This window comes from Protomyctophum bolini, assembly GCF_963924005.1.
Source record: "Protomyctophum bolini genome assembly, chromosome: 9".
Classification (NCBI taxonomy): Eukaryota; Metazoa; Chordata; class Actinopteri; order Myctophiformes; family Myctophidae; genus Protomyctophum; species Protomyctophum bolini.
The window spans coordinates 43,246,453-43,272,024 of NC_137870.1; the positions used below are offsets into that span (position 1 = coordinate 43,246,453).

At 45.6% G+C, this 25,572-nt stretch overlaps 2 protein-coding genes across 2 annotated transcripts in view; both read right to left on the reverse strand.

The window, feature by feature from the left end:
* Positions 1 to 10,827, reverse strand: part of LOC308321891 (delta-like protein C) — a 15,426-nt gene extending 4,599 nt beyond the window's left edge. Inside the window, exons 1-7 of the mRNA XM_080772986.1 lie at positions 10,713 to 10,827; positions 9,838 to 10,116; positions 9,305 to 9,365; positions 8,582 to 8,857; positions 6,767 to 6,958; positions 2,020 to 2,189; positions 809 to 1,081 (exon numbers count right to left, since the gene is read on the reverse strand). Coding sequence (XP_080629112.1) covers positions 809 to 1,081; positions 2,020 to 2,189; positions 6,767 to 6,958; positions 8,582 to 8,857; positions 9,305 to 9,365; positions 9,838 to 10,116; positions 10,713 to 10,766 — 1,305 coding nt within the window. The 5' untranslated portion in view covers positions 10,767 to 10,827. The remainder of the gene's footprint in view (positions 1 to 808; positions 1,082 to 2,019; positions 2,190 to 6,766; positions 6,959 to 8,581; positions 8,858 to 9,304; positions 9,366 to 9,837; positions 10,117 to 10,712) is intronic.
* A 6,225-nt stretch (positions 10,828 to 17,052) lies between these two features.
* The window catches only part of timm50 (translocase of inner mitochondrial membrane 50 homolog), a 33,945-nt gene continuing 25,425 nt past the window's right edge, over positions 17,053 to 25,572 (reverse strand). The window contains exons 9-11 of the mRNA XM_080771679.1: positions 20,313 to 20,469; positions 19,710 to 19,816; positions 17,053 to 17,205 (exon numbers count right to left, since the gene is read on the reverse strand). Coding sequence (XP_080627805.1) covers positions 17,104 to 17,205; positions 19,710 to 19,816; positions 20,313 to 20,469 — 366 coding nt within the window. The 3' untranslated portion in view covers positions 17,053 to 17,103. The remainder of the gene's footprint in view (positions 17,206 to 19,709; positions 19,817 to 20,312; positions 20,470 to 25,572) is intronic.

A 25,572-nucleotide genomic window follows, 5' to 3' on the forward strand; every position in this document is an offset into this window, starting at 1 on the left:
GAAATACTCAAAGTGTACTTGAGTAAAAGTACAAAAGTATTGGCATAAAAAAGCACCGAAAGTAAAAGTACCCATCATGCGGAATGTCTCATTTCAAGTTTTCAAAAATCTTTAAAATCTTTTGAAAATAGCAGATATATGCGACACATTGTGAGCTTTGTAGATTTGGGCTATTTTCAAAGGACTGAAATGTCTATAGGGCTGAAGTGGTTACTTTAGCCTATGTTTTGTAATAATAATAATAATAATAATCCAAATCTATATAAACTAACTAAGTAACTAAGGTTTTCAAATAAACGTAGTGGAGTACAAGTAAAAGTATTGAAAGACTGGAAACGCTCAAGTAAACAAATGGCAGTACGGCGCTTAAGTAAATGTACTTACAGTAGTTACTTTCCAACACTACTTTTTCCCCCCTCTACACCAAATTGCTTCAACTACTTTCTTTCGCCTACTACTACTACTACTACGACAGAATAGGTACTACTACAACAGGATAGGTACTACTGCGACAGGATAGGTACTACTGCAACAGGATAGGTATACGCTAGAGGGTTCATGTGGTTAATCCTGGGATGGGTAGTAGCCGGTTCCTGGTTCGATTCCCCGGCGGCATCTCTTTGGTTTGCATGTCGAAAGTGTCCTTACCTTGAAGCGATGATGACTGAGTGCCTTGCATGGTTTCCTCCACCAGTCAGTGTGTGAATGTGTGTGTGTGTGTGTGTGTGAATGTGAAAGACATTGTAATAAAGCCACAAAAGAGAGAGAGAGAGATAAAAAGAGGCTCTATGGCAACATGGCTACACACGTTCATGCGGCCACGCTGCCATTTATTGAGAGCGTAAGAGAGCATGAGCATCTTACCGTTAGCACAGGGCTCGCTGCTGCACCGGTCCATCTTCTTCTCGCAGTTGGAGCCCGTGTACCCGCTCGGGCACTGGCAGCTGTACCCGCCGGCCGCGCCGGGTACGCAGGTGCCCCGGTTGAAGCAGGGCCCGTCGGCGCACTTCATGGCGCTGACCTCGCAGCTCTTCCCGTAGAAGCCCTGGGGGCACGCGCACGAGTAGTTGTCCTCCAGGTCCTGTTGAGAGGGAGGGAGGGGGTCGTTACATAACGGGGCGCAGGACGTTGTGTTTATAGACAGACACAGTCCGACAGGCATTTGTTCGCTCCCGGCGCGCGCGGCCAGGTTACAACTAACCCGTGCTGCGGGTTAAAAATCTCACCCGCTGCAGGTTAAAACTAACCCATGTGGCAGGTTAGAACTAGCCCATGGTTTCCAGTGAGGTCAGGTTTCGGACTCGTGAACCGTGGGACTGTCGGTACGTCGGACCAAACACATTGTTACGTACAACGTCGTCGCCATACTCCCCGAGTTCAAAGAATTCTAACGTGAACAAAAGCTTAACGTGAACAATTAGCTTAACTAATGAATGAATTATCCTGTGATAACACAACTAACTAATGAATGAATTATCCTGTGATGACACAACTAACTAATGAATGAATTATCCTGTGATAACACACGTGCAAAACTAGTAATAGAATAGTATACTAGGCTAGGGGGGGGGGGGGGGAGAGATGCCTGAAAACATCAGCACCAAACTGCTGGAGCGTTTGTGTGCAAAGACAATTAAAAATAAAGTCAAGCAATTCCTAAATGTCTAACTGTCATTTTTAAGCCTTTTAAGATGGAGTAAATTGACCGCAGTCCTTCTATGTGCCTCATAGAGTCTGGGCTCTCGTCACCGTGGTCAGGGGGAAACTCATTGGTCACCCATATCATTGTGCATTACATTCACCCATTCATACACCGATGGCGACAGAAACCACGCAAGGTATACCAACCAGCACATCGGGAGCAAATTTGGGGTCCAGTGTCTTGCCCAAGGACACTTCGACATGTAGACAGGAGGAGGGAGCCGGGATTCGAACCGCCGACCCACGGATCATTGGACGACCTGCTCTATACCTCCTGAGCCACAGTCGCACGTGTGTGTGTATGTGTGAATGACTTACGTTGCAGCTGCCTCCATTCTTACACGGGTTGCTGTCGCACTCGTTGGTCTCCACGCCGCAGTCAAGGCCGCTGTAGCCCGGCCGGCAGGCGCAGGTGTAGCTGCCCTGGCCGGTGTTGGTGCAGGTGGCCTCGTTACGGCACGGCCGGTGGTTGGTGCAGTAGTTCAGGTCTGGCGGAGAAAAAGAACACGAGCATTATTAGGAAGCCTAATGCTATTAACCAATTCTGACCTGAGATCTGCTATTTTTCAATAGCTAAAGCATAGCATGATGCTAACACCAGAAGGGGTTCCCGGCGCAGAAAATGGGTTTTAATATGAGGACACCTGTGTTACGCTTGGACCAAAACACATTCAATTCGGAGTCAATTCGGAGTCAATTCTAAATGGTGACGGTAATGTCACAGCGTTAAGCCGCGTGTTGTGGACTACTGTGGACTATTAGAGTACGCAAATTAAAGCTAAGGGGATTGGGGAATGTTTGTGTTTACATGAACCAGAAGCAGAGAAAGATGTGCGTATTATAGGCGTATATTTGTGTACTTTTTTATTATTATTATTATAGTATGTCAAATATTGTCATATTTGGTAACCATTTTCATGTTATCTGTGATAAATACAGCAGATGCTAAAGCCCACGACAGACAGACAGACAGACAGACTGACTCTATGCACCTACTACAAGTTTTACACCTTTTAAGTATATGTCATATGAGTTAATTTCACATTTAGCGGCTGGTTTTAAAGGTTTGTGTTTCAAAGTTTTGAAGTTGAAACATTACGCTTTCACACACACACACACACACACACACACACACACACACACACACACACACACACACACACTACAACTACAACATTGGTATGCACGGCATGTTTCACGTCCAGACTTACAAAAGAAGCTTCTTGGAGCCATGACCTAAAAAATCAACAGGAAGTCAGCCAGAGATGCAGAATGTTGACTACAATTCATTGAGTCCCATATAGTCTGGAGACAGGCTTCAGACGCGCCTCCTCAGGAGACCCGTTTCATTTGGCCCGCTGCGAGCGCATTCCCTTTGCTTTTTGCAGTATTATTAAGTGTCATCAAGGGTTGAATTGAGTTGTTGTCACCAGGGCTGGGGATCACTCTCCTTTGACAGAACCTCATGACGGATTCCCAGTGGATTGTTGACCTATTCAGAGCCTCATGTTGTTGGAAAGCAGCTGAGTTTGCTGGATTCATATTTTAGCTGCTCATCAAAGCGCCACATGGTACTGATAATGTCAGAGACAGTGAGTGAACTCGACTGGATGGCTGCTGATAACCTGGCTACGGAACCACGGTGGGGAATTCATTATCTGTTTTGGGGTGGGGTGGGGGGTTGTAACACACACTCATACACGCACGCACACACTCACGCACACACGCACGCACGCAAGGACAAAGGCAGAAGACAGCTATAGGACAAGGTACGGGTGGGTGTGAGCGTGTCATTTCATGGCAACTGTATTTTCTTTTTTTAGAGACGACCGGCACAAGCCTTGGCCTCACACCTACGCGACAAGTGTGTCCTTCGCCACATGAACCGTGGGGCTCATTTAGGATGTCACAGGTGAGATAAGTGTGCTCTTTCAAGGGTACAATTAAATGTGTGTGTGTGTGTGTCTGTGTGTGTGTGTGTGGGGGGGGGGGGGGAGTACTTAAAAGCACTCCAGTTTCCCAGGCTCACAGCTCTGAACGCATGACAAAAGCCAAGTTTTAACACTTTGGGGATTTGGTTTTGGGGCTCATAAACTGACTTTTTATGACATTGCTATGCTACGTATCTAAATTGGGATAATCCCTTGATGGCAAAAATAAAAATAAAAATAAAAGAAACAGTGGAGGAAGGTCCATGTACCTTTTGGACAACAAGTAAATATTACTTATAATTCTGCTGATATTTTTGTTTTATAGATTTAGCTTATATAGTACTCATAGGATAGAATTTATTTCCTTTCCTTCTATCGATGTTGACAAAAACAAGTTCTCCTCACCTCGGCTCTCTCACCCCCCAATTATCCTTTTCAAATCTATTTGCTGTTCCGGATGTGAAAATCAAACAGACTAATACCGTATGTATGTCTTCTGTCTTGTTGTCGGTGCTTCTACGCTCTACTCTGATCTGACACACGCGTGCAAATGTGTGGATCTTGTTTTGACGGTCAAATGGCATCGCTCGTCTTCACACTTTCAAATGAAGCGAGTGGATTTGAGATGACGTGTGAAACGACAGAGAAGGTGTCTATATAGTCATGTAATGCTATAAACATCCTGTCTCTCAGTTCCCGAGCACGGCTATAGAGAGCATGTTAAATCCCCTCTGGTAACACCTTACCGCATTATCTTATGCGTTAACGTGACTTTATTCACGTTCCCAGTCAATTACTCCTTTAAACGGGTGAAGATTCGTTTTAAATAATTTGAAAGGACCACTTCTTACACCCATTTTCACTCTTATCTTCATACAGTTTTGTCCTCACTATAATGCTCATTATTATTATTATTATTATTATTATATCTTCTGTCTACTCGCTCTGGCCCATCGTTGAACAGCTTCCGTTTCTTGTCTTAATTTCTTTTTATCAAATTAATTTTTATCAAATTAAATTAAAAATAATGGAACCAGTTCTAGTTCTTTAGGTGGAAAAGGGGCCCCGTGTACGACGTGTCTCATTGGTGGACAGTTCAGAAACCCCATCGATGACATCATCAATGGGGATCCCACGCCAATAGACACTACAGCAGCATATCTCTCTTACTGTAAGAGTATTGAATTCATACACTGTGGTTTTTTCAACCTGTTTCATGTCAAGGTCCATATTTATTTATATACATCTGGCATTTCGGACAAACCGATTCTGCCACGAACAAACCCAAAACTAAAGAATATTTTGTTGTATAGCGTTGGATAAGATTTTGTCCACACTTCCATGCTGTATACAGTATTGATGTGGTACCAACTGTTTAACAATAACTGTATACTCTTTGAGAGAGTAAAATGAAACCAAATGGACCTAAGTTAATGTTTATGGACATAATGCCTAATGTTTAACAATCATTTAACTCCATGGGAGCATAAAAATGAAACCAAAACGGACCCAAGAGTTAAAGATTGTATAATAACGGTGTCCATTTTGGTTACAAACTCTCCGTCATTTAGCTGCGGGGACCACCTGGAACCCCCTCAGGGATGTTTGGGGTAAAGTGTCCACAGCCCTCCACTGAGACCCTAACTCAAGAAACATGTGAATAAACTCATGGAAACACATGGAACCAAATGGAACCGTAAGGGTAAGGGTCCTACTGTTGATTGTGCTTGCTGACAGCAGCGGTTACAATCATGGATTCATGGATGATTAACATCAACCCAAACAGCACTTTATGAGGGAGAGATGATCCCTTTGTATATTCTATTAACATAGTAAGCTTTTAATAGACATTCTTAATGCCATAATATGGAGCACGGCCGGGTGTAAACATGACTGGAATTGGTCAATACATTTGCCTATAATTATGCACATTTCACATCCAGAGGGAGGAACACAATGTTGTGTTTGTTTGTTTGTTTGTATTTCCAGATATAGCCTTATATTATTAGAATGATGTATGTCTGATAACATTATTCCATGAGTGGTGTCTAACTGTCTATACAATGGGGTGAATACATTCATACTGTAGTTTGTGGTGACTGAATGGACCAATAGGAGTAATGTGTACACCCACCCTTGGTCCGTGGGCCAATAATTGATCTCAACATTTAGGTTATACAATAATAATAATAATAACTGGGCTGACAAAGAGACACACCCACATAATGATGGAAAACATGTCCCGTGAAGACAGATCTGAACATGATTTGGACCTCTGAGATGTGGTGGAGTACTATATGAAGTAAACACTCAAGTAAAGTATCAAAACTCTACTGTACTTGACGTTGCACTCAAGTATACCTGTTCTTGAATACACGACAGTATATGCTTTACCTTCACGTTGTATGATTCAGGATGACCTTTTTATGTACAGTATAGTATGATGTATTACCATGTTTTTTTTGTTGTTGTTGTTCTTGCTTACTGTAAATCGCTCTGGATTAAGAGCATGTTTTGTCTGAGTGTCACAATGGTGGCCCTGCAGGTGAAGTAAAAGTCCCCTTTGGGATTGCGCCTTATACTGTAAGCCTCAGGTAACCCAATTATAGGACATGAACACATCTGTGTCACCACTTTTTAAACCATTATTATTTATAAGCTTTAGACGTTGAAGAATTGTGAAAATGTTCCGGTGAGAGTCGTCCGCCAATTACATATAACCGTCATGATTTTCAGAAGACATTTTGTATATATAAGCATCTGCTCTCTCGTGGCGGGTCTTTTAACCCATTCTGGGCGGCAACCCCTTTTTGGTGTTTTAATAAGCCTTATATTATACTTTAGCTATTGAAAAATAGCAGATCTACAAGCTCATTACGAGCTTGTAGATCTGCTATTTTCTTTGAGAAATCGTGAAACAGTGGGGCAAATCTTTGAATGTAATATTATTTCAGAGCGAACGTTTTTTTTAACAAAAAACCTTTGCTTCCGAGCCGAGGGCTTCCTGCATGGAACAACATATTTTCAGATGGGGGGGGGGGGGGGTCCGGGCAGCCAAATACAGATAATCCTTGGTGGGGGGGGGGGGTCCTTGATGGTCTCTAAACGGGTCTTAAAATGGAGGACGGACTCACCTTGGTCACAGAACAGTCCTCCCCAGCCCTCCTTGCAGTTGCACTGCCACGGCTGCGTGCACGTGCCGTGGAGGCAGCCCGGGTGCTGGCGGCACTCGCTGCAGGACGCGCCCTGCCAGCCCTGGCGACACACGCACTCCCCCGGGACCTCGCAGTAGCCGTGGGGACCCGAGCACCCCGGAGCACAGATGGCTGTTGGGGGGGAAGAGGACGAGACGAGAGGGGGGGCAGACAGAGGACGGATGGATGGAGGGAAAGAGAGGAGATGGGGAGGGAGGGAGGGAGGGAGGGAGGGAAAGGTAGAGATGGGAAGAAGTGAAAGGAAAGAGTAGAGAGAGAGAGAGAGAGAGAGACATGTACTGTAAGTATGGATGGTGGCACGCGTGTGTGTGTGTGTGTGTGTCCGTGTGTGCACGCCGCGCGTGCATGTATAGCCTTGTTCTTCATTCACATCACAAAAAAACCTTCCCTCCCCTTCCCCTCTCTGCCCCAACCTGGCCCTTCTCTCTCTCTTTCTCTCTCTCTCTCTCTCGCTCTGTCTCTGTCGCATGCACACATACACACACACACACACACACACACCTCCCCGAGAAGAAGTATTTGTAAGTGCTCAATGAAGCAGCTGGTCTTTCACCAACAAAAGCAACACATGCCGTGTCTTTTCACGCAAGGCAGCGCACATTAAGTTCCAGCGCGTGTCCCCGCGTGTGTGTGTGTGTGTGTGTAAGCGGACGGCCAGGGGCCCCGCCTGGGTACCCGGGGGGGGGGGGGGGGGGGGGGGCCCAAACAAAAGGAACAGACCTCAGCCAAACTACATCCACTCACACACTGCTGCAGCACCACCAGGATGGTGTTGACAACTGCTCGACTTAACAATTCCAAGGTTGTGCGCCAGAACCCCTTATTCTCTTTTCTTACCCCCGCCCCTCCCTCCCCCACCCCCCCCCCCTCCCCCCCAAACCGTTATAGAGTAAATCATACGTTTTAAATTGTATTTTTCTCGCAGCTCTTCGGCTTGTATATTATCGGCCCATTTTCACATTATACGTGAACACGGTTAATGTAACGTCGGTTGTGTGGGAATATTATCGTATCCAAAAAAGTTAAAGGTATTCGAATTTGGAGTGGGAAAGTATAAACATTTTTGAGCAGGGGGGGTGAAACAACCGTTTAAATCAGGCTTAAATATAGCTAATTGAGTCAGCCTGTGGCCAAGTCCACCCCCCTGTCAGCATGCTCAGTACTGTGCTTCTGTAAGATTGCATTGGGTAAAAAAAACATGGTATACTGGCTGACTTCATAAGTATACCTTTACTTTTTTGGATACGATACTGCAAAAAACAAAAGGGTGGAGCCCTCCACTGCTCTGGGAGGGCTCGACCCATACAAGGATATCGTGCCCCCGGAACCTCGTGTGAGGTTCCAGACGCGATCAACCCGATATGTCTCTCAACCCCAAATGACCAATATCAATCCGAGCGGTGTCTTCATATAAAAGCATCAGATTGTCGCATTGACTGATTGAGGAGCAGTGACATTGATTACACTGTAAATCTGAGCAGTATATATTCATATTTAACCAATTCAGGACGGGAAATATCGTGAAAACGTTTGAGAACGACTGACACAAACTGTCAGGATCTAGAAGGGCATTTGTATAGAATCGCCCCCCGGGGTCTAAAAAATGTTTTTTTTTATAAAAGCATCCGATCAGTCTTATATATATATACGATCAAGGAGCATATATATATATATAGCGAAACAAAAAACCGAACGAACGAATAATAATAACAACAACAACAAAAAAAATCTTACGATCGGAGCAGTATTCCCCCGTCCAGCCGGCCAGGCAGAGGCGCCTCCCGGCCGGGTCGCAGGCGTAGTGGCCGAAGGTGTCGTCGCGCGGCCGGCAGTAGGTGGAGCAGGCGTCACCGTGGTAGTAGTCGTCGCAGAGCGCGCGGTACGCGAAGCGCAGCTCGCTGCGGTCGTTGTCGCTAACGCCGCCGCCGCGGTGCACGTCCTGGGACCAGTCCTCGCTCACGTCCAGGCGCCGGCGCGTGGCCAGACGGCTGATCAGGTTGTTGTGGTTGTCTGAAACGGAAAAAAACGCACCGGTTAAAGTCACGAGAAAAACCAGTCGGTGACGGAGATCGCGGAGCTAGCTAACCCAAATTAGCCAAATTAGCCTATTCTTGTGGTCATGGTCGCTAATCGCTGTCATAAGGCTATGTGGGCAAAAGGATTAAGTATTGTATAGCGATCGGCTATCCCTGGTTATGGTTTACAGGTTCATGTGTATTCGTATATATATCTGTGTTGTTTAACCATTGTTAAGGCTGGCTTCAAATAGTAAGCAGTTGTACCCCCAAGTGGTCCAACTGTGTGCCTAACTGGCACGCCAAAAAAGCATAACATCAAGCCAAGACGTTACAGTATAGCCTATGTGTTATGAACGAATTAATGAATTAATGAATGAATGAGCCATTGGGAACACCAGTGCCCCATAGTGGTGGAGGTATGTAAAGAGCATTTCCCTACCTGTTGACAAGTCATCCGAGGACTCTGCGTTCCAGGCTTCGATGATCAGCGAAAACGTCCCCTGCAATTTGATATACACATTAATAAACCATGAACCAATTCATTCCACCTTTACTGCATTATTAATACATAATACGCTACGATGATCATATGCATGGTTTAACGCGCGCAATGTCGGTTCAATTATTAACCACTTTAAAAAAGTGTGGAAAACGGCAGGGCGGGAACAGCTATTAGTTCCAGCGAAGACAATTTAGCAGAGCTGAGAAAGACAGAAAAGGTATACAACCGGCCAACACGATCATAATTGTGTGTGTGTGTGTGTGTGGGGGGGGTTCCAATGTATGTTTGTCCGTCCGTTATATGTGTATGTCCGTTTGAGTTCGAACTGCAATACCACTGGGTGACCTAAAGTGGTCACTGTGGAGCAGCCTAAAGGGCTACAGTATACAGCAGTTGTGCATCACACTGACAACCATAACAATAGCACAGTACACACACACACACACAGGTGTCATTTTCTTTCTCCGTACCGGCCACTTGAAGTGAAAGGGCACGCTGATGGGCGCGCTCTCCGTGACGGAGCGTCGGTCGGCGCCGAAGATCTGCGTGAGCGCCGTGCCGTAGGTGCACGGCGGCTCGGGGTCGATGACGTCCTGCGCGTGCTTCAGGCACACGCGAAAGAAGATCTGGCAGTCAGCTGACGGCAGCTGCAGCGCCGCCCGGTGGCCGCCGTGCTGCTTGTTGTTGCACACGCTGCGTGCGCTGCTGAAGGAGTGGATCTTCAGCTCAAACACGCCCGACGACTCCGCCTGAGAGAGAGAGAGAGAGAGAGAGAATAAAGAATAAATACATGAATAAATAAATAAATAAACATCAAATGGGTGATTAAGTCACACAGGAAACAAACAAGCCAAAATGTTTGTTTCCACCATGGTCCATTATTAGTACGCATTCAACACTTCAACATTATAACCGCCGGACGAATGAAAAGTGCAATAAACAAAATGTAGTACAGTGCCTGTGTGGCGCAAATAAGGTTCATTTTGCGCATGAGAGCGCCAATTTCCTATTCTATTTGTCCTATATTATGTCCAGCTTTTCGTGTATTAGCCTATGTGTGTGCACAAACGTTGTCCTACAGCAGACAAACATCAAATCCCATTGACAATAAATCGACAATTTTGAGTGTTTTTCTGATGATGTATGACGATAAGAGCGCCCCTCACTTCACATGGGTGTGATTTTGATTATTTTCTTCATATAAGCGCACGCGGTGTTGCACGCACGCACGCACACGGGCGCGCGCACACACACACACACACACACACACACGCACACACACACACACACACACACACACACACACACACACAGCGCTGAGGTTCAGTTCAGTAATGCTACTCACCAGTTGCGTTGATATCAAAAGTAAAAGACATGTCGGTAACAAGAAACGCGCCATATTTTGACGCCGGTGGCGTCCCGTTCACACACCGTCCGACAATATAAATCCAACCGCTCTACTTCTCCCCCCAAAAAAAGAGAAATTGAAAGAAGAAGAACGCCCGCGTTATTGGAACAGAAAACAAAGCGCAAATAAATCCGTTGTGGAAAAATAAAATAAGGAAAATATAGTAAAAAAATATATATAATGTAAAAAAAATAGCGTGCTTAGTTATAAGAATGAATAAAAGTGTAAAACGGAGCAGAAAGATATGAATTCCGCTTGGCCGCTGGTCAGTCAGTGCACACCGGAGAGCTGTTCCTTTTGGTTGCTGAGTGTGTTAGTGTGTGTTCCGTGTTCGTGTTGTTGATGGACTCTGTTGGCCCGTTCTGATCTAACCTGAGGGGCAGAGTGTGTGTGAGGCTTCTTATAAGGGAGGGGAGGAGCATGGGAGGAGGAGGAGGAGGCGAGACCATTGCCCCAGGAGAGAGAGAGAGAGAGAGACACGCGTGGCGCTCGCTCTCTCTCTCTCTCTCTCTCTCTCTCTCTCTAAAGGGTTTTTAGGGGCAAGTGAGTGAGTGTTGCCAGATTGTGTGAGATAATATAATAATAATAAGCGACAAGATCTATGGAAAAAAATGATAATGATAATAATTTTAAAAATATATATTTTTTTATGTTTTTTTTAAACAAGCCTTAAAATAGCTTGCAATATAGCAGACATTCATCATGGCAACACTGGTATATGGCAAGCGAGAGCTTGCCATCTCGCAGGGGGGGGAGGGCAGGGGGGCACGTGGGGGGGGGGGGGGGGGGTAGGGGGTGTTCTGGGGGCAATAGAACAAAATGCATGGCGTTAATGCCCCTGCGTGTTGTCGACTCGACACGCGCTGTCGAGGTGACACATCATCAGACAAACGGCGCACTGCAGGGACACACGCACGTCGCACGCACGCATATAATTATGCTTCATGGTGGGGCACAGACGATGCACTTCTTGATCTAGTCCTCCACGGTCCACCGAAAGCGAAACTATATAACACCGTGACAAGTTTTATTTTATTTTAAAAGTAGGCCTACTTTAATTACTATTAAATACTGCCGCACTCACAGCACCATTACACAATATGCTTCATTAGCCTATACAACTTAGAAATAAGTTTCAAAATAAGAGAGAGCGAGAGAGAGAGAGAGAGAGAGAGAGAGAGAGACTCCTTCTGTTCTTGTGCATTCTGCATGTTCCTTTTGTGTGGTGTCGCGTGCCACAGGCAGGGGGTCCTTTTGTTATGTCCCCAAGACAGAGAGAGAGAGAGAGAGAGAGAGAGAGAGAGATAGTGTGTGTGTGTGTGTGTGGGTGTGTGTGTGTGTGTGCGCGCGCGCGCGTGCGTGTACATTAAGTCACCTGAAAGAGTCAAAGACACATGGTTATCTCTCTCTGACACTATATACACTCTCTCTGTCTCTCATACGCACGCGGCACAGATACTAATTTACTAAACTGTGTTTGGACTAGACAAACGGTGTGTGTGTGTGTGTGTGTGTGTGCGCGCGCGTGCGTGTTACACTGTGTAATTGCGCCTGTCATGTCGGTGGCTTGGCGACCTGCATGCCTCGCATTGTCATTGTAATGAGGGCCAGCGCGTGCCTCCGCTGACACGAGGCACGCTTCACACACACACACACACACACACACACACACACACGCATTAATTTAGTGTGTTGTTAGTTATTAAAATGGGGGTTAATTGGATATAGCCCACAGTACACTGCAGTCTGCAGACCTGTCTTAAGGTCTTACCGTTTTATTGTCTTATATAGTTATATGGCGTGAACTTTGAACACTTCTCACCTTTACACTTTCCTCTCTGCACTATAAGATTCAACAGTTTACTGGACACGTTCCGCCGTCATATTTAAATAGCAGTGCCAGTAAGAATATGAAAACTTTAATAGCCTATATTGCCTTTCTTTAAGAGCAGCCATAACATGATGGCTTATCTCAGATCTCTCTATCATTTCCACACAGACACACAGCTATAGTTTATTGTAAATCAATCACCTCGTGTGAGGCGTGGTGGAGGAGCGACAGAAACAGAAAAGGGACGCCGCTTCATGCACATGAATGGACGCGAATGAATGACACCATGACGCACGCGGCAGCACGCGCTCTGTGAAGTCCCCACGGGGACCTGATTGCCACGCGCGCGGCGCAGGTGTGGGAAGGAAATGGGAAGCCATGCATCATGGCGCGTGGCTTCCTTATGATAAATCTGTATGACGGTAATGGGCGGATTGCGACAGGGAGGGGGGGGGGGGGTGTATCAACGCCTTTTCATGTCCCAATATTCATTCGGCATGCATTTGAGCCTCCGCGGACCACCATTATTTAGCCCCTCAGACCCTGCAAGACTTACAATATTTTGTTGTTAATTGTTGGATAAGACGTTGTCCGCAATTCCATGCTGTATTGATGTTGGAACCATCCATAGAGAAGAGATAACAGGCAAAAACGATCAAAAAGAACCAATTCTTCTATACATTCTCTATAATTGTGTAGACTTCCTGTAAATTATAATGCAGATGTTTCACAATAATTTAACGGAGTCTTGAGAGATAACATGAACCCAAATGGACACATTGGACGGGTCCATTTGGTTTCATGTTGGCTATACTAATACTACTATTATAGTTATCAACTCTCATCATTTCACTGCATGAGGAGTGGACGGACGGACCACCTGGAACCCCCACCCCCACCTCAGTCCTCCTCGGACCACTGGTTGAAAACCACTTGTGTAAATGAGAGAGAGAGAGAGAGAGAGAGAGAGAGAGAGAGGACACAACAGGGTCGATCATAGAACAGACACACAGATGGCACGCGATCGAAGTTTCGAACACATGTGCACGCATATTGTCGCCTGAGCCGCATGGCAGCTATAGGGCGCGCTTTGGCACGCGCTGTGACATATCCATCTTCAAAGGACATTATCTCTAGCACGTCGGTCTCACGGTGTGTGTGTGTGTGTGTGAGTGAGTGAGTGTGTGCGTGCATGGGTGTGCACTGCATGTGTCTCCGCAGCTATGGATTGAGCGTGCGCACTGTATATATTATTTTATAGCCTATGCGTCGCGTGCGTGTCCAAATATAGCCTATACTGAACTGAATAATAGGGTTTTGGTCACCCGCGTGTGGCGTGGGAGAATGCGTCCTTTTATTAGCCAGCCCACTTTGTCTTCATGCTGCGAGGTGTGTGAACGTCGAATCATGACACCCTTATAGGTGTTACCTCCATGCACCGCGAGGTGTCACCGTATTGCCCCGTTCCCATGTTCACACCTCGGGGCCTCAGTGGCCCGCGAGGCACGAGGCCACTCTGGGACACATGCGGCACATTCTGGAAGCAAACGAAGCGACAAGTCGCCGTTTGTTTGTAGTGCAAATGATGATGATGACCCGCGCGCGCGCACACATGCACACACACACACACACACACACACACACACACACACACCCTCCTCTCTCTCTCTCTCATTGTCTCTTTATTTATTTTTTTATAAATCATTAAAATGGAGATGGAGAATTAACAACAAAGTCGTGCATGCAGGCCTCTATCTCACTTTATACATCAAAGTAGTTTTTATCGTCATAAAATAAATATAGCTCTCTACCCCCCTCCCTCGGGTATAGGTGTGAATCACGTGATGCATACATGTATGTATATGGCTGCTTGACGGGCTTCTGCCAAACGGTGGCATATTATAAAACATGTCATTAACGTCATTGATATGCTACTATGTCACTACTATCTGTCTGGCAACAATGATAGCTGGAGAGCACATAGTCGCGCGCACGCACACACACACACACACACACACAGTTGACATTTGATTTTAGTTTTCATTTAGTGTCATTTATTATAGTCTCATGATTTTAGTCGCCTTGAATGGTTGTTAGTCTAGTTTTAGTCAACTAAATTACATAAGATTTTAGTCGACTAAAATACATTTTGGCAGTGCCTTGATGCCGTAGTAAATTAGTAATGGCTGATTTTATACATGCTGATAATAGCCGATCTACAAGCTCACAACGCGTCGAAGCGCAACGCCTTGTGAGTCTGTAGATCTGCGATTTAAAGCATGCAACCAAGTGTAAAAAGACTTGTCTTTTTCTTATACTGGATCTCTTAGTTGTCCACTATAGTCTCTATTCTCATTTCTGTAGTTTTTATTTTTGACGAAATTGTCAATATATTTATAGTTTCACTCATCACAGCTCAGTTTTCATTTAGTTTTCATCAGTGAAAAAAGGGGTTGCAAAATCGCTTGAAAATGCTTAAAAATGTTGAAAAACAAAATCGAATTAATTATCATTATCGTCCCCATAGAGCACCGAAGTCCTGACGTAACTCGCTCATCCCTTCGATTCCCCTGGTTCGCGGAAGTAATTTCTCTATGGAGAATAACATGGGGTGATCTTAATATCGTCTACTATAAGCGTTGTGGTCCAAAAATAAACAAGCTGTCTCGGCGTTATTGTCAGGGAGGTGTCTCTGTATCGTTGCAACAGTCAGTCACTCATATATGATACAGTCTGCTTCTAGCGAAAATCTAACTAATTCAGCAGCAGTAACATTAGCGTTTTCTCTCAGTCAGTTGATTCTTCATATCCATATGAGTGAAGCGGCCGGGGTGACATGTTTATTTTTAAAACACAGTTCTTATATGAAGCAATCTAAAAATCCTCCTATGGCGATTTCAATGCAACTAAACAAATAAAATGAACCTGGGGACTGACGCCCTCTACTGAAAGTGACGTCAGACTTCGGTGCTCTATTACATCCCTAGGTCAGACTAGGCTGTTGCACAGAGCGTATTTAGGGCCGATTCATACTCCTATTTTAGAGCCGAATAAAAGTTGGTTCGGCGCTGTAGAGCCTACAATGTGACGTCATTTGGGTGCATACTTAGTTTAGACTAGTCATTGGTTAGACATGGGTTAAGGTTAGGTTTAGGTGTGCTGCCCCGTGGGAGGTTAGGTTTAGGGTGAGGGTTTGAGATAGGTTGTAGGACTAATGACTGGTCTAACCAATGACTAGTCTAAACCAAAAACTGTATAAACTAAGTACTGCATCCACGTCATTTGAGAATCTCACGACTGAACCATGAGTGTAGCCCCCCCGCCCCACACACACACACACACACACACACACACACACACTACTATAGCACCGTTTCCTAAACAATTAGTACAATATCGTTAATTCACCGCTTGTCAAGTCCTGCCCATGGTTGTGCCCCTCTTCTCTTCGCACCCGTTGGTTGCAGTTTTGGGGGTTGGACAAAATATCCTCCCTCTCCATACTTTGGGAGAGAACATTAGACATTTGAAACATTACTATATCGTGTCTCTAAAGTTATACTGACAAAACCTCCAAAAAAACAGTTGTTGTCTCATTCTTTATTATAAAGAACGTTTAAACATCATCCATTCATCAGCCATGGCCAGAGTCACTTTTATATTAGAACAATATACAACAACAAAAAAAACAAACAAACGAATAAAGTCAAATAAAATATAAACCCCAACCCTCCCACAAACACACAGTCAGGTGTGTTGGTTTTTTAAAGTGATAAAAACCAGACCTGGAGTTGCGATACGTGGATCTGGTCCCACTAGAGTCCAAACAACACAAGGCTGATACTGACGATCCTGACGATATCAGGCAAAATCAATCAGCTCCCTGAGTCTGTGTGCCTTTTAGCCAATCAGCTCCTTTTACGCCGCTCTGTTTAACCACTTAAATATCAGCCCGGTCTACGAGCTCACCACTTAAATATCAGCCCAGGTCTACGAGCTCACAGTTGCGACAGACAGACAGACAGACCGTGAGCTCTTTTGCCGTCGCGAGTAATAAATTGTGAGGGAAGGAGGAAAACGGAAAAAGACAACCAAGTATAGCCGGGTTATTAATAAGTGATTAAACCAATCCTTTATAACGCTGCACGAGTTCAACCAATCAGGGTCCCCCCTATAACAACCGGTGGTGGCAGGCGGGACTATAAGGAGGGTTCCTGCGATCCCTCCTTCCTTTCCGAAACGGCAGGAAGCCCCCGTTTGGCGTTTTGGAGGCCGATCGATGCCAGCCACGGCCGGCCCGCGGCCCCACACACCCCGCCAACCGCTCAATGGACCAATCCTGTCGTGGACCCTCTTGGCTTCCCCCCCCCCCCCGCCCCTCGCCGCCTTCCCTCCCCTTCCCCCCCCCCCCCCCCCCCCCCCCCCCAGACCATGCCAAAATGTGTCCACCCCATTGGCTGTTTTGGCCAGGTGCAGGCGTGGCCGTGGTCTCATTCATCACTGCTGTTTGGAGCGCCAGAAGCGCGAGGCGATGGAGCCGAGAGACAGACCGGGCTTCTTCTGCTGCGTCGACAGCTCTGCTAGACGCTGCTCCTCTTCCTGTGCACGCACGCGCACACACACACAAGCACACACACACACACGATTGTATTACTACACTTGTGAGAACATCGGCATTTTAAGACAGTGATTTGAACCCATTCTGCCTGAGATCAGATTCTAAAAATGTCGTCTACATCCAGACAGTTTTCTGAAAATGCTATGTTTCTATACGTCAGTCCTTCTTCGATTCTTCAAAAATAGCAGACCTACAAGCTCGTAGCGCGCACTCGGTCGGCGAGCTATGAGCTTGTATATCTGCTATTCTTCAATAGCTAAAGCGTAACATAATGCTAACACCAAAAGGGTTTCCCGCCCCAAAACGGGTTAAGACAGTGAGAAAATTGACAGAAATAACATCAAATCTGGGAATACATTTCTTATCAAGAAATGTCTTCACCACCAATGTGTTTTGTAAAGGTGTCTACACTCTGTGTTTGTAAAAGGTGTCTACTAACATATCCACATTGTTTATGTTTATTCAGCCACCCTAGGGAATAGGTTTTACAGCTGCTAAAAGTTGGGGTATACCATTAACAACCAATATAAGGCAAAAGGTTCCAAATTCCATTATGCTTTATGTAGCATGTAAACGTGTCAAACTAGGGGTTTTCATGATGCTGAATCCATTCCAAGCATTAGTTTTGCACGAAAAACACTCCTTGAGCTAACACGACCATAGCCGTTGTGATGCGGTTCAGCATTGGGTGTTTTTTGTGCAAAACTAATGCTTGGAATGGATTCAGAATCATGAAAAACCACGTGCTACTTAAAACAGTTTGACTGATTAAAAACGCGTAACCCGCATTTTATCAAATACCCAACGAGATCGTTGTATTACTTTTAGACTCTAAAGGTAATACAACAATCTTGGCATGCGTAGGTATTTTCAACCGATCAAAAGCCCAAATAATTCAGCGTATGCTCTAAAGTTTAGAGCATACGCTGAATTATTTGGGCTTTTGATCCGTGAAAATCAGGCGAAAAAAGGTTCCCCGGTTTGTTCTGATCGATCGCACCAACCGCCATCTTGGCGGGTGACGCGATCGCAGCACAAGACCCTCCTCCATGAGGAGTTGTAGTCCATTCATTTGCATTGGCCTCAATTCCCAGAAGCCCTATAGCAGCCGCCCACAGCATGTGTTGATTTCCGGTTTCGTCATCAAAACGAAAACCATCTAGTCTCTATATAGCTCCGCGTCAAAGACAGAGTTTTATTTATTGATAATACAATACGGCGATTAAACACATAAAACAAAAGGCAGGGAATGTCGTAAATAGCAGCGCCAGTAAAACCTGGATCAAACAATTCCCGGCAGTCAAACTGTTTTAAAGTCTTAAAGCATAATGACATTTAGAACATTTTGCCTTATATTGGTTGTTAAAACTCATTTAGACCGTAGGACGTGTGGAGCCGTCATAGCTAACCCAACCGATGGATTGCGAGGACGTGTACACAGTACAAACGTCCTAGCGCATTTTCATTGATTTCAAATGAAAGAAAAAAATATTTATTTTCTTGGGTTGGCCTCTCCTTCTGCGAGCTTGTTGTAGATCTGCGATTGTTCAATAGCTAAAGTATAACATAATGCTTCAAACAACCAAAAGACATTCACTCCCAACCCAAACACGACCGAGTTTATTAATTATAAGACCTCTTTCCTTGCCGACCACGAGTTTCCCCGAGTTACGTTTTACATTTGTTTTATCGGCCCCCGACTTTGATAACTTTTAAGACACACGAGGTTTTATTTCCACTGACACTCTGTGATACATCGTCACACGTTTTGAAATCTTTGGATCACATGACCAGGAAAAGAAAACAAACTAACACTCACTTCTCATGGGGCTGCTGGGTAATGTAGTCCCAATGCAATGCTATATGGAGAATCATGGCAGGCTGCGGGGCGGGCGGAGCCGTTCTCCTTCCTTGTCGTCGATGGCGATTGTGGAATAATATTTTTTCGACGTCAGGATAAACGCAATCGCGCTATTTTAACGGCGCACGTTGTGACGTGTTGAGCATGGGAGTAGTGGGCCGGATACAGCCGATGTCCAGGTATTTCACACAGACAAAGATAATGTCAATAAGCTAACCAACTAATGGAGCATTGACCACATCAAGCCAGGTCTCACGGCAGACGGTACTAACATAATGATACAAAAGTGAACGGAGCCATACCGTCACTCTGCGCGACGTGGAAGTGACGTCAGGTCTTGTGTACACAACACAGCCAAAACAAAAAAGGAGCAGTGAGTGCACCACCCTGTGGCACCAACCGGCACTGCATTACCGACTGTTTACGACGTTCGTATGGAATGGAACTATACGTTCGCGATCGGGTGATTCTTCAAAAAAAAGGTCAGTGGGAAATATATCGGCTGGGAAACCACAGATTGTTTTCTCATCGATTACTGCGGCACTAAACGTGTTCCATGAAGATGGTCGTACAGTAGTCTTACAGTACGTACCAGTGGTGGTACAGTATGTACAGTATACGTACCAGTGCCAGCTGGGCCTGTCTCCGTTTGAAGGCCTCGATGGGGTCCTCCTCCAAGGCGTAGTTCTCCAGGACCAAACGCACGTCGTCCACGCCGTTCAGCGCCACGGCTGAGAGAGAGAGAGAGAGAGAGAGAGAGAGAGAGAGAGAGGACATCAGAGATTAGCCGGATGTTGTCCTGGACAGTGGACAACGGTCACTCCATCCTGTAGAGCAGGACTGGGCGACTTTGACCATGGAGAGGGCCAATATATTTGACCATGGAGAGGGCCAATATATTTGACCATGGAGAGGGCCAATATATTTGACCATGGAGAGGGCCAATAATATTTGACCATGGAGAGGGCCAATATATTTGACCATGGAGAGGGCCAATATATTTCCACACTCACTCCAGAGGGCCACAGTGCATTAATATACGGTCGTAGCAAAAAGAGACAATCTACAAGCTCAAAACGCGTCGCTTTATCGGCTATTTTTGCTATATTTGAATTGGAATCCTGAAAAGTAACCTTTTTATTGAATTTCAAATGCATTTAGTTATAGTTATGTTAACTTTATGAACTGTTAACAGTGGTAAAACAGGAGTATGAATCGAGTCCTTACCCTTCAGGAAGTTGGCCAGGTCGTACAGCGTCCGGTCCTCTGAGTTGCCGTCCCACCGTTTCAGCGCCATGCCGTTGAACGGCTGCAGGCGGAACGCCTCGCGCTTACAGTCCACCACGATCACCTTACTGGTGTCCCTGTTCAGACAGGACACATCCTGGAGAGAGAGAGAGAGAGAGAGAGAGACAGTTACAGTCCACAGAGAGAGAGAGAGAGACAGGGCGCCATTGAAAAAGAGACCTTGGTCTCAACTGGATCCCCCTGAAATAAAGTCAATTTCGTCGACTGATTCTATGACGCAAAAATGTGCTCATTGACTACCCTTTTTTTCACCGATTTGAAAACTAAATGGAAACTAAAGGAAAACTATTGACTGACTTGAGACTTAATATATTGACAATTTTGTCAACAAATTAAAAACTAGACTAAAATGTTAGGAAGGGACCAGTGGATCTAAAAGTGTACAATCAGTCATTACGACCACCAAAATACATTTTAGTAAAACTAGAACAACAGTAACACATTCCAGGTGACTAAAATATGACTGAAAACTAAATTAAGTTTCATTTTCAAACACTGCGGCTAAACTAATATATACATTTGGTGGTAAAACAACAGTGCAGACAGACAGACAGAGGTAGGAGGACACGAGGACAGAGAGAGGGGGCAGAATGATTGGAAGCTGTAATTAATCATGTATGTATTTATTTTCAGCATGCAACCAAGTGTAAAATGACTTATACTGGATCTCTTGTCCACTATAGTCACTTCCTAACATTTTAGTCTACCTTTTATTTGTCGACCTAAATTGTCAGTATATTCAGTCTTAGTTTTAGTCATCGTAGCTTAGGTTTTCATTTAGTTTCCATCCGTGGAAGAAGGCAGTCAACAAACGTTTTTCGTCTTAGTTTTAGTCGACAAAAACAACACTGGTTCATTTCCTTCTTTTCCCTCCAGTGCTACCTACAGTATAAGGAAAAGGTTATATTCAAAAAGTGATTGTATAAGTCTGTCAACATGTGATGTATGCAATATTCTTGTTTCCTATATAACTGTGATTTTGTATATCCTTTCTGTAATGTCCACGCCCACAATCAGGTGATGTCACCAATTGGTAATTCTCAGCACCTGAGCTGTATTGTTTTGGAGCTCTTTAAGAGTAAGCTCTTTGTCTGTGAAAAACCATAGCACTGACGAAGGTCTGAGGACCGAAACGTTTGCTTTTTAATTGCACCACGAGCACAGAGCACCATAAGAGCGTGATAAAATAAAATAAAAAGTTTTACTTCTTTTTCTATACGGTGAGCGAGTCTTTTCCTGTCAAAGTTTCCTGCTTGGTAAACATTTTGGACACAGTGATGCAGCAGCAGGCCAGCCGGCTCACAGCGGTCCAACCCAGACAGCCTCTAATGTTGTTTAATGTTTATTGCAGGTCCATATAACTAATATATAACTCCCATTTCTAGAGCAGGAACCAAAGTGAACAGGATAAGATAGGGAAGGACCTTTATTATAACCCCTGAGGGAGAGGCAGTGGCCTGACGGCAACAAAACAGAGAGTCCAAGATATACACAAACAAACTATAAACAGCTATAAAGTCATAAAAGAGGAGGCCGGACGGACACACGTGTGCAGGTGACAAGGAGACAATGTAGGGCAGGGATTAAAGGTTATCAACAACCTAAAACTAATTCAATAACTGCAGCGTACTGCAGTGTACAAAGATCATTTTGGTTGGAAACAGGAATTCCTGTCACCTGAATTCCTGCCACCAATGTTAAATTGTCAACCCCCCCCCCCCTTCAATTGTAATGAAAAAAAAAAACATTAGAAGTAATGTAAAGTATATATGAATTTACCAAGCTTTTTTTTAATCGACCTTTTATCGACCTTAATACAAGCAGATCGGACTGAATGAGAGTTGCTGCCATATGTCTGTCCGTTACACATTATTTAAATCAGATTAATCACAGATTAATAAATGCATTAATGATGATTAATTGACCTATAGCTAATACCCCTCCTCCCCAAACTGCTATGGTCCAATCACAGCTAAAGCATAATATGGTTCTGACAAAACCTCTCCAACCAATAGTTTTCCTATTATGATAAAACACTGTTTAAAAAAAAAAAAAAAAAGCCACAAACTTATTTTTCCAGTGCATTATATGTCAGGCCTTGTTGACGAGATTTTGAAAAGATTTTGAAGGTCCGTTTCCAAAAATGAACCAGTATATTTAACCCATTTTAGGCGGGAACCCCTTTTGGTGTCAGCATTATGTTATGCTTTAGCTATTTTTGAAAAAAATCGAAGAGCGACTGACACAGAGCACATTTTTTTAGAATCTGATCTCAGGTCAGAATGGAAAACTGTCAGGATGTATAGAAGACATTTTTTAGAATCTGATCTCAGGTCAGAATGGGTTAATCATTCCCTCTGTGCTGCCTTGTTTCTTCTTTGGCATGAACCAAGTTTTAGTTTTCTTTTTTTCTATGATCTGATCTGTTAACCCATTTAGACCATGAGCTTCATTCTACTAAATCCTAACAGTTTTTCAGAAAAAAACTAATGTTTCTATGTCAGTTGGTTCTCAAACATTTTCATGTCAAGGACCCTCAGATTTATATGTATTTGGCCTCCGACCCCCATCTGAAGAAAACATGTTGTTCCAGGCAGGGAACCTCCCCCAGAAGCAAAGATTTGAGTTAAAAACGTTCACTCTCTGAAAGAATATTATGTATTCAAACATTCGAGCCACATTTTCACGACTTTTCAAAAATAGCAGACCTACAAGCTCGTAGCGCGGCACTCTCGGTGCCGCGCTATCAGCTTGTAGATCTGCTATTTTTCAATAGCTAAAGTATAACATAATGATTAAAAACACCAACAGGGGTCAATAATAGGCCATCAGATAACACAGGGAGGGAAGACCAGTGCAAAGAGGCTGTAATTATTATGGGATTATATGAGTCTGAGGAGTGGTTGTTGTTTTTATCGTGCATTAATTGCATTGACATTTTTTTAATCTAATTCCATAAAATTAATTAACTCTGTTAACCTATTAAGCAATAAACAAACCCAGAACCAGACAGGGGGTCAGTCAGGCTACCCCAACCCCCCCCACCCACCCAATGTAAGGATCAAAATATGTGGACATATGAAGATGCAACGTGAAGTCTCCTTAGCCTAGAAGTAGGTTAACTAATTTCAATAGAGGCAGACATGACAGTTGGACTGAGACACAGATGAAAGGGGAGAGGGGGGGGGGTGAAGGAGGGATGGAGAAAACAGAAAGAGGGAGGGAGGAGGAGGAGGGAGGGAGGGAGGGAGAAGGAGGAGAAAGGGAGGGAGGGAGGGGGAGGAGAAAGGGAGGGAGAGAGGGAGGGAGGGAGGGAGGAGAAGGGGAGGGAGGAAACAGAAAGAAGGAGGGAGGAGGAGGAGAAAGGGAGGGAGGGAGGGAGAAGGAGGAGAAAGGGAGGGAGGGAGGGAACAGAAAGAGGGAGGGAGAAGGAGGAGAAAGGGAGGGAGGGAGAAGGAGGAGAAAGGGAGGGAGGGAGAAGGAGGAGAAAGGGAGGGAGGGAGAAGGAGGAGAAAGGGAGGGAGGGAGGGGGAGGAGAAAGGGAGGGAGGGAACAGAAAGAGGGAGGGAGAAGGAGGAGAAAGGGAGGGAGGGAGGGAACAGAAAGAGGGAGGGAGAAGGAGGAGAAAGGGAGGGAGGGAGAAGGAGGAGAAAGGGAGGGAGGGAACAGAAAGAGGGAGGGAGAAGGAGGAGAAAGGGAGGGAGGGAGAAGGAGGAGAAAGGGAGGGAGGGAGGGGGAGGAGAAAGGGAGGGAGGGAGGGGGAGGAGAAAGGGAGGGAGGGAACAGAAAGAGGGAGGGAGAAGGAGGGAGAAGGAGGAGAAAGGGAGGGAGGGAGGGAACAGAAAGAGGGAGGGAGAAGGAGGAGAAAGGGAGGGAGGGAGGGGGAGGAGAAAGGGAGGGAGGAGGAGGAGAAAGGGAGGGAGGGAACAGAAAGAGGGAGGGAGAAGGAGGAGAAAGGGAGGGAGGGGGAGGAGAAAGGGAGGGAGGAGAAAGGGAGGGAGGGAGGGAACAGAAAGGGAGGGAGGGAGGGAGAAGGAGGAGAAAGGGAGGGAGGGAGGGAGAAGGAGGAGAAAGGGAGGGAGGGAGGGAGAAGGAGGAGAAAGGGAGGGAGGGAGGGAGAAGGAGGAGAAAGGGAGGGAGGGAGGGAGAAGGAGGAGAAAGGGAGGGAGGGAGGGAGAAGGAGGAGAAAGGGAGGGAGAAGGAGGAGAAAGGGAGGGAGGGAGGGAGAAGGAGGAGAAAGGGAGGGAGGGAGGGAGAAGGAGGAGAAAGGGAGGGAGGGAGGGAGAAGGAGGAGAAAGGGAGGGAGAAGGAGGAGAAAGGGAGGGAGAGGGAGGAGAAAGGGAGGGAGGGAACAGAAAGAAGGAGGGAGAAGGAGGAGAAAGGGAGGGAGGGAGGGAGGGGGAGGAGAAAGGGAGGGAGGGAGGGGGAGGAGAAAGGGAGGGAGGAAACAGAAAGAGGGAGGGAGGAGGAGGAGAAAGGGAGGGAGGGAGGGAGAAGGAGGAGAAAGGGAGGGAGGGAGGGAGAAGGAGGAGAAAGGGAGGGAGGGAGGGAGAAGGAGGAGAAAGGGAGGGAGGGAGGGAGAAGGAGGAGAAAGGGAGGGAGGGAGGGAGAAGGAGGAGAAAGGGAGGGAGGGAGGGAACAGAAAGAAGGAGGGAGAAGGAGGAGAAAGGGAGGGAGGGAGGAGAAGGGGAGGGAGGGAGGGAGGAAACAGAAAGAGGGAGGGAGGAAACAGGAGGGAAAGAGAAAAGAATAGAAGGAAGCAATGGGAAAAGGAGCCAGGGCTGAGGCAGAAGGTTAATGAGGCTTGAGGAGGGGAGGGGAGGGGGGGAGGAGGGAGGTCCAGAAGGCAGCTAAGGAGAGTGCACGCGGGCACACACACACACACACACACACACACACACACACACACACACACACACACACACACACACACAGAGAAGTGCCTGTATACGACGTGCACGCGTGTGTATAACTATTACTATAGTTGTGTATAATAATGTCTACTAGAACAGTGACAATATGTCAGAGAGACAGGTAAAACAATAGGTACTAGGCTGGGACGACACAGATACAATATTAACAATGCCAAAAAGACAACCACAAGATTGGTGCAACATTTCATGGCGCACGGCATTGAAGCTCTAAAATGCGCTGGACTTCAACACAATCCTAACTGGAC